Genomic DNA, 15172 nt, shown 5'->3' with positions numbered 1-15172 from the left:
TTCTCCAAGATTTCACTAGTTCAAGTGTTCAACAATACTTTTAAGCTTCCAATAGTTCTATACTTATATTGCTATGTAAAATCTTATCTAAGATCAACAATATCTCAAGAAAGATTAGATAGGTTGGCTATATTATCAATCGAGCAAGAATTATTAGAAAAAATCGATTATAAAATAACTTATTAACAACTTTATATCTCAAAAGGTTAGAAGAATAGACTTCAAATAAAAATATATCCTATAACTTTCTTTTAAAATTGATGCCTCATATTAAATTTTGGCTTTAGGCCCCATATGTGCTTGAGCTGTCCCTGGATACCCTACCCTAAGATCCTTAAGTCAGGCAATAGATCTAACAACAATTCTAGTTGGAATTCCTGACATTCACTCACGCTGGAAATCATTAGTTCTTCTTTCACTTTCGTTACGTTAGATTATGTATACATATAAGGAAGAATTGGTCTTTGTTCAAACATCAAAGAGATAAATTAAAGTCACGCGGCTCTTCCAGAAACATGTTATTGTTAAATTACATAAGAAAAGGAGAGTTATTTCAAAGCAGTTCAAGTAGCGTGGCTGAATTAAAAATCTCCGTGTGGTTCGAATCCTTACGGAGGTTTGAATGCGGAATAGAGAATTGAATTGATCATCAAATCATGACGGAGGTTTGAATAATGTCTTTGCCTATTTGCTGGTACAGAGAGGCTGGTCCCAACTTTGTGCGTGCGCCTATATATAGACCGAGATCATACTAAATTAGAAATATTATTCCAACAGCCAAATAAAATCTCAATGCTTTACACCTGCCGAAGCAGCATTGATTGGCTCTCTATTGCTTCAATCATTTCTGCGATATTTATGTTGCATGCCGCACGAGCTAGCTAGCTTGCCAGTAGCTAATTACTACTCCTATTATTTATAGTTTCTACCTAAAGCTGGCTATACCATCATTATCTAAGGCATATTCTTTAGCTTTTTCTTATGTGTGGGGACTAAAGAAACATTGTTCGATGGAGTAAAATCAAGCAATGGAGCCACGAAATCCCAAATTCATTGGAGAAACTGTTTCATTTTGCCTGCATGAAAGCAACAAATCTTTTTCTCCAACAGGAAAAATATTCATGTCTTTTGTTGGCCTTGTTTGTTTTCGTGAAAATTCACTAACTCTAATGGGGAAACATTTTTGTCAAACTCTGTTCCGAAAATAGCCTTTCTGCCTGCACAAGGTAGGGTAGGATTTGGGTATACATTATCCTCCCGAACCCCACTTATGAAAATATATTGAGTATGTTTTGTTGTTGTTGTAGTATTTTAGTCAAACTCGTATTTTACACTAAATACATGACATATATCTTCAACATATGCCCTTTTCTCACTTAATTATACTATATATACAGTTTGTTAAAACACATTCTCACGTCATCATTATCAGTTAACTATAGTTAGTTAATATATATTTCTCACATCAATTCACAAAATCTCATGTCATATGAAGCCGTCTATCCCTCAATAAAAATAATATAGCATGGCAGAGATTGATTGTGAATTGTGATAAACCATATGGCATGACAAAGTAGTAACTAATAGTTGGATATGTAACAATGCTTCTAGCTTTCTATAGATCCAAAGAGTTGTAAGCTTCTTCATCTTATTGATATTCCTCGTCCATGAAATCCTCTTTCCGGAAATAATCATCTTCAAAGAGGAAACTTGGGGCATCTTTATGCTTCTGGGAGTTACGATCATTTAATCCGATGACTGAAACTATCTTATCCCTTATGCAATTTCCAACATTATCCATGTTAACCTCTTCAGACTGCACTCCTAGAAGAGAACAGCATTCTTCTTGGAAGTTCAAGTCATTTGACGATAAGATCAGGCGAGCAAGAGTTTTTGCAAGATCAGGTGCATAATCACAAATCTATGATGAAAAACAAATTAGAAGCTAAGTTATATGCGTGGATGCAAACTGAGATCGATTTTGACCATTTCAACTTTAAAGGGGATCATATTCAGCTCGAAGATGCATGATAATTAAAATTAATGCATGCAAAAGACTACTGCACCTACTACTATGTTGTAGCAGTGGACTAATATAAAGATATATATACATGGCCTATTTTTTTTTGAAAGCTGTTCCACTATATAGCTAAAGTCTAGGATAGAGGGTGTAAACACATAAGCCACTGGCATATTTACATGCGCCTCTGACCATAGATATAAGTGTACTGAATAAGTGTGTTGCTGAAAAAGTGTAAAAACGTGAAAGCACATGCACTTCCAGCTAATGAAAAAGCTATATCTGACAAGAAACTGGCCAGCAGTGCTAAATAGATAATGCTTCAAAAGCAACTCCCAGTTAGCAGGAGAATTCTTTCTAGGAAGCTTTCATTCCCAGTGAGAATATACTCCTTTCCGGCCGCTGCTCTCATTAACTGTTTGAATAACTGTCATCCCTTTAATATCAGATGGTTTATGAAGAATGTAAAAGACTAAACCATGACTAGTTCCTTTAATATATGAACTACCTAGTCAGATGGAATTACCGTATACTCTCTGGTTAACAACCAATCCTTTAACAATCCACATCAAAAGAAAATCATACAAACTACTTTTTCTGCTTCATGCTTGGGTATGGACATATAAGAATGCAGAATAGATCATAAAATGGGGGGATTAATTTGTTCATAGCTCAGCCAATACCAGGAACCAGAAAATCCAATGATCATTTTGAATGCAGAGAAGATCGAGAAAAATTTACCTTAAGAGCACGTGTACTTAGGAGAACCCCTTGATTATTTTCCTTTAAGTCATCCAAAGCACACTTGACAGCTTTTCTAGCAAGATTTCGATCAGGTAGACAGTTTTGTGCAACCAACTGTTTCACCTTGAAAGCAAGTTAAGCAAAACACAGATGCAAGAAATTTCTCACTGTTTAAAGGTAATGCCTAAGATTGTATAACCATGTTAATTATCATGGATATGTATAATTTACGGATATTGTCTACGGTAACAATGGATGGCAATATGAACGTGAAAATATTGTGGCAGGTTCTCCCATTCCAGCATTACACAACCATCATGATCTGCAATGCTTCGTAGAGCCAACCCATAACTTTTCCAGTTGATGCTTGTGAATGCATCAACGGACGACTGAGCAATAGAACAAGGTACAAAGTCCTTGAAATATAAGATCTGGAATCAGGCATAAAGATACAAATCAAAGAAACAGAAACAAACTACTATTATTCTGAAAAGAAAACATGAAGGAGGGCGAGATACTGGCTCAACTAAAAGAAGGCGAGCAAGTAATGCTCAGAGATGAATTAAATAACTTCAACAGCATCTCATCAATCAGGTAGAAGGAGCTAAATTTTTAAAAAAATTGCTTAAAATATTTTGTCATTGCAACCAATGTTAGAAGACTAAGTTTTGACCAATCATCTTCCTGACCCATACGACAACTACAGATTGATGCTAAGGTACACACGGTGCCTTTTAACATGTCTTTGTTATGTTGAACTTCCAACACACCTCCAGAATATGTTGAAACTACTGTAAGGACTAGAAATCCTTGGACTTAACCAACCTGTAACTTCTATGATTCACTTAGCAAAAACTTCTGATATCCTCTTAAGTGTAATAAGCAATACTTAATTAAAGCTAATACCAGAGGCCACATTTGTTTACACTAGGTAAAATCGGACAATTAATGTATCCTGTTTGGTGCACAATGGGATACTCTAGATTTTAGAAAATACTTGTCCCCTTGGAGACATCTATAAAATTGGAAAGATACATAATAGATTAGATTTTAGACAATACTTTATTTTTTATTACTCCCTCCGTTTCAATTTATGTGAACCTATTTCCTTTTTAGTCCATGCCAAAAAGAATGACCTCTTTCCTTATTTGGAAACAATTTACCTTTATGCAATGATTTATAGCCACACAAAATATATGTGTCTCATTTTACACCACAAGTTCAAAAGTATTCTCTTTTCTTAAACTCCGTGCCCAGTCAAATGGGTTCACATAAATTGAAACGGAGGGAGTACAACATTACTATGGACAATCTCACTTTTCAACTTCTATGCTTCCGTCCCGAACTAGTTAGGGTCGACTATATAAATCCTCATTTCTTCATTAAAGCTCAACGCATATCTAATCATATGCATGAGCTTAAAAGGAGCTACAAGGTCATGGAATAGCCAAACCGACTTGCTTGGAATTGAGGCATAGTTGTTGTTGCTGTATATGTAATCCTATCGAATCAAATGTTATCAGGATGGCCCAAAGAAATAGGTCCACTTACTGGCCATAAAAAAATCGAAATATCTTTCAGTTATTACTCACATAAATATCTCTCTACTCTATGATGTAGGGAAAGATGCATAAATATCAGCTTCCACACACCATACAGGCACGGGTTCTTCACCTTGTGTTCCATGCTTTATATAAAAACAAGAGATTCATTATAGTGATATAAAACCCTGAAAATTTGAAACTCCAGACATTAATAATGCAGATCTGAGATATTTCACGATCCACTTGTTCTAAGACAACAAATGAACTCAACTTACAAGTTAATAGAAGTTTAGAAAGAATATGCAACATGACATGTATACGGTGAAAACTGTTATCTAACATTCGGTAACAACATGGTTAATAATAAGCACATATTAGAATGTGAACATTTTTTATGATTTTAAGAGCTTTCTTCAATTAATAATCCAAAAGCAAACCTCCGTTTTCATGTCTTGTTCCCTGATGCAGGAAGAAGGGAATTGTTCTGACAGCTCACTGATAATCACCACAGCTTCCACCACCTGGGTATTGCCCTGAGAACTTCCAGAAGAGTTAGCAACCCCAGTTCCAACCTTCAGATTTTCCCTGAAATATGAAACTACAGCTTTAAATATAATAAGATTGTTTTAATGCAGCTTTTTTTTGCTCTGGACGACAGTTGCATCTCCAAAGGGGAATATCCATATATGAGCCATCGCAATTTCTAGTTTAGCACCACCAATAGATCTTAACTAAATAATGCAAGGAAACTTAAATCATCCTACATCAAAATATAGAAAGAGTGAATTGAATTCTCGACCAGATTATAAAAAGTTTGACCTTGAGTTGCTACTTCCTGCATGCTACATGTGATCAGTCTTATTGCCTCTACTCCTTCCTTCTGCTTATCTGGCTTGAGTTCTAGCATTCCCTTTTATATTTGACCCTGATTTTTTCTCCCCTGCTCCACTCCATCCCAAGCTTCTTTTTTCCCCATCTTCACTCAAGCTAAACTATTTGACTAGACCAGTCCTTTAAGAAGCTAAAATCTTCAAATTATGCATTTTAGAAAAAGAATTAACTACTTTACATCACACTAAAGTACCCTAATGAACAGTCAGACATACAGACAAAACTACACAAGAAAGAGGGAAGAACTGTAAATGTTACACTTTTTAATGGGAAATTGCAGCACGAAAGGCCTAAAAGATAGTGTGAGAAAGCACGGGAGAAAATAGGTTATATGATATTAGATGATAAATACAATACAAGAGGTCCCTATTTATAGCTATACACTACAAGGAGATATTACTCCTCTTCCAATGTGGGACAAGACTACACTATACATATCTATAAACTAACACTCCCCCTCAAGCCGGTGCATACACATCATATGTACCGAGCTTGTTACACATGTAACTAATACGAGAACCAGTAAGAGACTTAGTGAAAATATCTGCTAGTTGATCATTCAACTTTACAAACTTTGTAACAATATCTTCTGAAAGTATTTTTCCTCTGACAAAGTGACAGTCGATCTCAATGTGTTTAGTCCTCTCATAGAACACCGGATTTGACGCAATATGAAGAGCAGCTTGGTTATCACACACTAGTTCCATCTTGCTGATTTCTCCGAACTTTAACTCCTTGAGCAACTGCTTGACCCAAACTAACTCACACGTCGCCATAGCCATGACCCGATATTCGGCTTCGGCGCTAGATCGAGCAACTACATTCTGTTTCTTGCTCTTCCACGAGACCAAGTTACCTCCTACTAGAACACAATATCCAGACGTAGAACGTCTATCAAAAGGTGATCCTGCCCAATCAGCATCTGTGTACCCAACAATCTGCTCGTGTCCTCGATCCTCAAATAGTAATCCTTTGCCTGGAGCTGACTTTATATACCGAAGAATGCGAACAACTGCATCCCAGTGACTATCACATGGAGAATCCATAAACTGACTTACAATACTCACCGGAAAAGAAATGTCAGGTCTAGTCACTATGAGGTAATTCAATTTGCCAGCCAACCTCCTATATCTCGTAGGGTCTCTAAGAGGCTCCCCTGTCCAGGCAGAAGCTTAGCATTCGGATTCATAGGAGAGTCAATAGGTCCGCAACCCATCATTCCAGTCTCCTCAAGAATGTCTAAGGCATACTTCCGCTGTGAAATAACAATACCTGAGCTAGACTGAGCGACCTCAATACCTAGAAAATACTCCAATCTGCCCAGATCCTTAGTCTGGAAGTGCTGAAAGAGATGTTGCTTCAGATTAGTAATACCATCCTGATCATTGCCAGTAATAACAATATCATCAACATAAACCACTAGATAAATACACAGATTAGGAGCAGAATGCCGATAAAACACAGAGTGATCAGCCTCACTACGAGTCATGCCGAACTCCTGAATAATTGTGCTGAACTTACCAAACCAAGCTCGAGGGGACTGTTTCAAACCATATAGTGACCTGTGCAATCTGCACACACAACCATTAAACTCCCCCTGAGCAACAAAACCAGGTGGTTGCTCCATATAAACTTCTTCCTCAAGATCACCGCGGAGAAAAGCATTCTTAATGTCTAACTGATAAAGAGGCCAATGACATACAGTAGTCATGGACAAAAAGAGACGAACAGATGCTACTTTAGCCACGGGAGAGAAAGTATCACTATAATCAAGCCCAAAAATCTGAGTATATCCTTTTGCAACAAGACGAGCCTTAAGCCGATCAACCTAGCCATTCGGGCCGACTTTGACTGCATAAACCCAACGACAACCAACAGTAGACTTACCTGCAGGAAGAGGAACAAGCTCCCAAGTGTCCACTTTCATGTAAAGCAGACATCTCGTCAATCATAGCATGTCGCCATCCTGGATGAGATAGTGCCTCACTTGTAGACTTAGGGATAGAAACAGTGGACAAAGAAGATATAAAAGCATAATGAGGTGACGACAGGCGATGATAACTTAAACCGACATAGTGGGAATTAGGATTAAGTGTGGATCGTACACCTTTGCGGAGTGCAACTGGTTGACTAAGAGGAGACAAGTCCGCAATAGGTGCAGAATCTGATGCGGGGCGTGAATCACCTGGGCCTGATGCTGGATGTGGACGACGATGATAAGTCAAGAGTGGTGGAGCTGCAGGTGGTGGAACTGGAGCTATAGGTGGTAGAGCTACAACTGGAGCTATAGGTGGTGGAGCTACAACTGGAGTTGTAGGTGGTGGAGCTGGAGTGACTGAATCTCCAAAAGATGAAACTGGTAGTACCTCAGAAATATCTAAGTGATGACCTGAACCTGTGAAGTATGATTGGGTTTCAAAGAAGGTAACATCAGCGGACATAAGGTACCGCTGGAGGTCAGGAGAGTAGCATCGATACCCCTTTTGTGTTCTCGAGAAACCCAGAAATACGCACTTAAGAGCACGAGGAGCTAACTTATCTGTTCCTGGAGTAAGGTTATGGACAAAACAAGTGCTTCCAAAGATATGGGGTGGAAGAGAAAACAAAGGTAAGTGGGGAAACATGACAGAGAATGAAACTTGGTTCTGGATAGCTGAAGATGGCATACGATTAATAAGATAGCAAGATGTAAGAACTGCATCCCCTATAAAACGCAACGGAGCATGAGATTGTATGAGTAGGGTACGAGCTGTTTCAATAAGATGTCTATTCTTTCTTTCAGCTACCCCATTTTATTGAGATGTGTACGGATTAAATGTTTGATGAATAATCCCATGAGATTTCATAAACTGATGAAATGGGGAAGACAAATACTCTCGGGCATTATCACTACGAAATGTGCGAATAGAAACCTCAAATTGATTTTGAATTTCAGCGTGGAAGGTCTGGAAAATAGAAAACAGCTCAGATCGATTTTTTATCAAAAATATCCAAGTGCACCTTGAATAATCATCAATGAAACTGACAAAGTAGCGGAATCCCAAGGTGGAACTGACCCGACTAGGACCCCAAATATCTGAATGGACTAAAGTAAAAGGTGACTCTGCTCGATTATCAAGACGCCGAGGGAAATGGGAGCGAGTATGCTTACCGAGCTGACATGACTCACACTTTAGAGCTGACAAGTGAGATAAACCAGATACCATTTTCTGAAGTTTTGACAAACTGGGATGTCCCAACCGTTTATGTAATAAATCTGGTAAATCAGTAACAGGACAAGTTGTATAAGGAAGACAAGATGTGAGTCCATGTGATTTAGCAAGAATAAGATAATAAAGTTCGTTTGATTCACGTCCGGTACCAATGATCCGCCCTGTACTGCGTTCCTGTATAAAAACATGGTCATCAAGAAATAAAGCAGCGCATTTAAGTAATTTGGCTAAGCGACTAACAGCTATGAGATTAAAAGGACTATTGGGAACAAAAAGGACTGAATCTAAAGGTAAGGAAGGAAGTGAGCTTGTTTGACCTATTGCAGTTGCCATGGTTTGAGACCCATTGGCCATTGTGACTTTTGGAAGAGATTGAGAATACGAAATAGTAGTGAAAAGAGATTTGTTACCAGAAATATGATCTGATGCACCTGAATCAATGATCCAAGACTCAGAGGATGAGGATTGGGAGAAACAAGTCACGCTATTACCTGTTTGAACAACAGAAACTATCTCAGAAGATGTCTGCTTGCATGCTTTGTACTAAAGAAACTCAATATAATCTGCTAAAGAAACCATCCGACTATTAAAAACATCGGTTCCTATGTCGCTACAATTTGTAGTAGTAGGGTTAACTTGAAATAGCGGAAATAAATAACTCTTGTGAGAACTCTGGAGAAATAGCTTGAAAAACACTGTTTACAGCAGGAAAACAGAACATTGTTCTGCGCCGGAAACACTGTTCACGCTGGAAACACTGTAGCTCGCCGAATCTACTGTAGCAGTCGGAAAAACTCAAAGTTGTCGGAATGCAAAAAAACCAGTGAGGGTAGGATCAAAATTACCAGACGATCCTACTGTTCAACTGGAACTTTTTCAAAATCTGGCCGGAACAGTGCTCACGCGCCGGCGCGTGGGTCAGATTTTGCCGGAAAAAAATTTCTTTTCCATGTGCGTGAGGGCGCGTGGACGTGAGTTTTCCGGTGGGGTTGACTGGGGTTTGGTCGCCGGAACCTGAGGAGTCTTGTGGTGGTGTTGGTTTTTGCACAACACCAACAAAAAGTGATTTTCTTGCGGACAGCCTTCTAAGTCGCCGGAAAATTGCACGGCGAAGAGGTCTTTCTTCCCGGAAGTCGCTGGAATGATGCACATCGACGGATTTCTCACTAATGCTCCGATACCATGTGAGAAAGCACGAGAGAAAATAGGTTATATGATAAATACAATACAAGAAGTCCGTATTTATAGTTATACACTACAAGGAGATATTACTCATTTTCCAATGTGGGACAAGACTATACTATACATATCTATAAACTAACAGATAGTAGATGTAATACTCCATGTAAAGCAAAGAATGACAAAGGTCGGGAAACTACGTCAGATTGGACAACGAAGAAACAAGAAATAGCATTGCTAAGCTAAGTTGCCCCGACACGGCAATTTAGGTGCCGCACCCATGTCGGCACGACACTAGTGTGGGTATGGGATCCGTACCGGATCTGGTCAAATATTTTTGGGTACTTTGACTACGACAGACGGAAAAATTCGAGGCGAGATACAATTTGATTCCCGAAATCATAACCAAAACTAGGGTAAATTTGAAGAAAATAACATACTTTATCCAGGAAATCAATCCTTACTTATCTACAACTTGAAAATAAAAAAGAAATATACACTTTACAAGCTATACATAAGTATTCCACAAAATTTCTCATAGTTTAGAGATATTTTTGTATTTTTTGGTTTTTTGAATTATTTTTAGCTGGATTCCCGCACCCGTATCCGTACTAGGATCCGCATCTCCGAATCTTAGAATTTACATTTCGAAGGATCCGACCTCTAGATCCACACCCGTGTCGGACACCCGCACCCATGGCCGAACAACTTAGTTGCTAAGTACTGCCTTTTTATTTTTTTGAGTTTAGCACCTAAGAATTATGAATTCAATATGTGGAAGTAAGACCTATTAACACATTATCTCCACCCTTCAACAAAAAGTAGATGAAGGAATGCATCATTCATCAGACAAAACTTAGCACCCCTCTAGTACTCACCCAATTGAGAAGACAGTGTAGCGCTTACGAACATAATCCTTGAATCCTACTTCCAAGCATTTAATGCTTTCAACAGGAGAATATGCAGAACTTCCCTCAATTTCCAGAATACGATTTTCAATATGTGATCCCAAAGGATCATTGCCACCAACTAAGAATTCCATTACAACTTTCTGGAAGAAGAAACAAACTATCAGCCAAGAGAAGTAGGGGTCCTAGCTATTTCCTAGGAAACAGTAGAAGGAAAAAGATAACTCCCTAATTATAATTAGAAGTCCAAAGAACTTGGTAAAAAGACATATACTTAAAAATTTTAAATCTCAATGCGAATTTGATAACGACAGATTTTTTTTTTGACATGGTGAACCCCTCCAAAAATAAACAGTTGCATTTAGAACTATGAAAGGGCTCTATAGAGGAGATAGTTGCATTTGATTCGAATTATAAAGCATATCAAGGACAGAAATGAACTTGCCGGAATCTTCACAAGGATCATCTGCATAAAAAGCCATGAAAAACTGGAGTTAATAGAGATTTACTTTGAATTTGAGAAATCATATCTAGAATGAGCTGATAAACATGAAAACTGAACCTTCTGAAGAAAGTAGGTAACCTCTGCCAATAAGTCATCAAGGCTCTTGGATATTGATACTGATACTTCAGTCCCGCTGCAAGGTATAACTAATTAACCATGTGCAGAAAAACAGAAACATAGGAAGAGGGGAAAGACTAGATGGGTACAATCAAGAGAAAACTAGTTTAAGAGTAGGATCACAAGGATGGAACCCCAGCAAATGGCATACCTGAATTTGGCACCATTCTTTGCAGTTGAGGGTAGCTTTGTCAGTCTCCCAGCAGAATTAGATTCTTTCAAATTTAAGTTTAAGTTGTGTATCTCACTATCAGATATGCCTGCAATTTTCATCCCTCAATTTAAACTACCAATGCTCAATCCTATGAGATTATAGGAGTAGTTCCAACTTATGTACTTGTAAGACGTAAGATTGTTAAAGTAAGAAATATGCTATATATGTGAATCATAAATACTATCCAGAAATCATTCTTCCAAAGCAATATCAACGGTTTATTGCTAGTAGATAATGAGCACCCTAAGCTAAAAGAGAAGCTGTGTGAGCTTGACTGGAATTGCTTAAGTTGGAGAACAACATAAAGTTCAATCTACTGTCAAACTGCGTCAATGCCACTTTTTAGCTAATATTTAGAAGGTGTTACGGATGAGCATGTATTCTTTGATTAAAAGTAAATGGTTAGGGAACTGTATCATTCAAGACATGAATAGGCAGGATTCAGTGCAGAGTTAGCATTGAGACATTTTTAGTAAAAAGCTGATCCCAATTTACCCATAGGAAAATGTGGACTTGCTTTAGTGGTAATGCCTCTTTTCCAAGTTAAAGATTTCAAGATTTTGAGACTGTTTGAATAGAAATAATGATAATATTGTGGCATTAATTTGACCTATAAATATCTCAAGTTTTAGAAAGCTGCCTAACCTTCCTCTTTGTGAAGTTCATTGAGTATCACATCCCTCAAAGGACAAGGGAAATAATAGGACTTGCTAGAGGAATTTGTGCAGACAACATCATGAATAAACTCCCAAAAATACTACATACTCCCTCCGTCCCAAGATGTAGTCAAACTATGTGAACTTTGATCAACATTTTAGAGAGAAAAATTGCAACTTGTAGTACTTTTCGTATGGTTTTTGAATATCTAAGTTTTAATTGTAAAATATTGAGTTGATGTAATTCAATTTAGCTTCGAAGATTAGTCAAATTGACTCTTGAGAAGAGAAGCGTGATGACTAATTTGGGACAGAGGGAGAACAAAATTTCCCAATTTTTGTCCTAACAATAAAATTTGACTAAGCAAAAGAATTATTCACCAAGAAGGTTGGACTTACTTGTAGTTGCAAGAGAAATCATCCCATCTACAATGTAAAAGATACTATATCATCAGCAAACTCACATGTGGCAGAAGAGAAGTTATGAAAGGCTTTCAATTGTATCTTCCAGGCAGGAGAACACAAAAAGCAGAGACGCATGATTTTTAGTTGCAATACCTGTGAACCTCCAGAAACTGAATAATTAAAAATTGAACTCTTATATTAGTTAGTACTTTTTTTCCTTCTTTATGTTCTTTTCCAGTTTTCTTGTCCGGCAGCCATGGGAGTAAAACAAAGGCATTTATGTGACCTGGTCATTTGCTAAAATGCTTTGTTGCTTTGCCACTAGAATCCTCATATTTATCTATCTCTTTCATCTCATCCCACCATATGCTCCTCCTTTTCAGCTCCCTAATCTGTTGGCTCAAAACTGAAGAATAATGCCCCTAGTAACTTCAAGTTGCATGAAGTTATGCTTCATATTCCAAGAAATGGAATACAAAGGCGACTTTTTCTTGTGCTTTAATCAGCATTTTAGTCGGTCAGAATAAAGTCCAGAGTTATGGCTTATGTCACATGCACCATTTAAGAACCACAGGAACTACTGTCTATGCAATGATGAATAAAAGTATGAGGTCTTGTTTCTTTCATATATACGATACACAGATATGTTTTAGACGATAGGTATCTACTGAAACTTAAACCAAAGTTACATGCATATCAGGTAAAACTCTCTGAGGAATATAGCTTAGAAAATAGAGTAAAAAAATAACAAGCATGTAATTGCCAATTGCTTACCCCATTGATTAGTCAGAACAGCATCGTTTCTATATTTCAAACATTGGTATTCCTCCAATTTGCTTCCAACACCAGTATCAGAAACTGTTCGTAAGAAATTTCAGTGATTAGGCCTCATAGATTCTGCTAACTATATTAACAAAACACTCGATCAACAGTTCAAATCAATATGCAGTTTATTTCAGAAATGCAATCTCATTTCCTTATTCTAACCAATAGGACCATTGAAAATGTGAATTAGACAGATTAGCATGGACAAATCAGTCGTCAAGTTAACACACCGACCAATTTATACTTATTTGAGTACTCAACCAAAAGATATAACTAGTTTTGTGTTGTTAATTAGCTCTTCCACGCGAGCTACACAAACTAAAACCAGTCTCAAGCCCGGAGAAAGGAGTAGCATCACTGTAGGTTGAAGGTCATGGTAAAATAGCTCAAACCTGTTCAATACCGAAGAGGAGAATGGTCAGGATCTGTATAGCGACCTCATCTAGCTTCGGATTGAAACATAGTTTTTTGATTATATAGACTTGATTTTTGGAATTGAGAAAATATAAGTTGAATGCAAATGTAAATTCCGTATCCAGAGGAAACTAGCCAATGCGTATTCAAAATGAATCACTTCCAGATGACACATCTTCTATATCATATACATGCATATACAGAATTATGACATACATAGTCGCAGATACGAATTTCTGAACGAAGAACCAGAACACACACGCACGCACACAGACGGCGTTGCAACTTAACAAGCAATACATGTTTCTGCTCGCATTTTCTCACACACACACACACACCAACAAAATCGAGAGAGAGATAGAGAGAAATCGCCTGAAATTCGAACGAGCGGGCATCCAAATCGAGAAGAGGAAGTCAATTTTATGGATAATCTGCAGAGATCATCAGCTAAGCGACATCGTTGAACAGCGCAGAAAATGAGCTGCACAAGTAGAAGAAGAGTGAAACTGAAGTTCAATTAATAAATTGTAAGAAATGGCAAAAGCCGCAATTGGAGTAGCAATGCAGAGGCTACAGTTTCGAGGCAGAGGAAGTCACATGTGTATAGAGCATTTGTACGGAAGAGACTTCCATTTCTGCTGTAAACCTTTTGCAGTAATGCAGATCATGAGAGAGAGAGCTCTGTATACCATCACATTTTATGACTTATATTCGTCAATTAAGAAATGCGTTTATAAGACTCATATCTAAATGTATGCTATTTATGAGTCGCATTTGGAGGATGCGATTTATGAAACGTAGGCAAGCAATTTATAAATCGCATTTAGTATATGCAATTTATAAGTCGCATTTGTATAAGTCACATTTGGGATATGCTATTTACAAGTCGCATTAGAAGTCACATTCCATATCCGATTTATTCAATTTGATTCACACTTCAGAAATGCGATTTAACCTAATGTCATTATCTATTTCAATTAACTTAAGACGGATGATCACATTTCACATGCATTTTGTATATTTTTTGAAATTCTATCAAAAAATCATATTTTGAGAAAAAAACTCGACTACAAACAATCATTCCGATTTTTGAGAGTCAAAGATTATGGTACATATGGACCTATTTTTTAGAGTCGGGGATTATGTACATATGGCCGTTTATGTTATATGACAGTGTGCCTATCTCAATAACATACCCAGTTTTATTTCATACCGTAAGGTATGGAGAAGGTACTGTATACGCAAACCTTACCCCTACCTTGTGAGTATAGAAAGGTCGTTTCTAATATACCCTCGGCTCAGGAAAAGATAAGCATAACTTGTGAGTGCCTATCTCCCTCATTATAAAAAGTACATCTCCATGGATGATCAGCATGTGTCCAAATTGTATATACAAGAAGAAAGTGATTAGGAATTGAGAAAAGTTTGAATGATGGGAATTTGTGATGTGATGTGAATTAAAAGTGCTAACTCTAATAATTTAATTTTTTTGAATGAAACAGTTCACATAATTAACCGTTTGCTCGGATGGTTGTTAC

At 37.5% G+C, this 15172-nt stretch overlaps 1 protein-coding gene across 1 annotated transcript; it reads right to left on the bottom strand.

Annotated features, from left to right (window-relative positions):
• Nucleotides 1-1397: 1397 nt before the first annotated feature.
• On the bottom strand, nucleotides 1398-14377 carry LOC107787609 (type 2 DNA topoisomerase 6 subunit B-like). The gene is made up of 12 exons (XM_075242748.1): nucleotides 14232-14377; nucleotides 14007-14115; nucleotides 13170-13253; nucleotides 12390-12416; nucleotides 11272-11380; nucleotides 11061-11136; nucleotides 10944-10964; nucleotides 10469-10683; nucleotides 4746-4893; nucleotides 3003-3195; nucleotides 2762-2889; nucleotides 1398-1921 (listed from the first exon to the last, which is right to left on the bottom strand). The coding sequence occupies exons 1-12, from the start codon at nucleotides 14265-14267 to the stop codon at nucleotides 1649-1651; spliced, it is 1419 nt and encodes a 472-aa protein (XP_075098849.1). The 5' UTR covers nucleotides 14268-14377; the 3' UTR covers nucleotides 1398-1648.
• Nucleotides 14378-15172: the final 795 nt, after the last annotated feature.

The sequence above is a fragment of the Nicotiana tabacum genome, chromosome 22, assembly GCF_000715075.1.
Source record: "Nicotiana tabacum cultivar K326 chromosome 22, ASM71507v2, whole genome shotgun sequence".
NCBI lineage: Eukaryota > Viridiplantae > Streptophyta > Magnoliopsida > Solanales > Solanaceae > Nicotiana > Nicotiana tabacum.
Note: the sequence above shows the minus strand (reverse complement) of the source record. Positions and strands in the feature narration are given on the sequence as shown.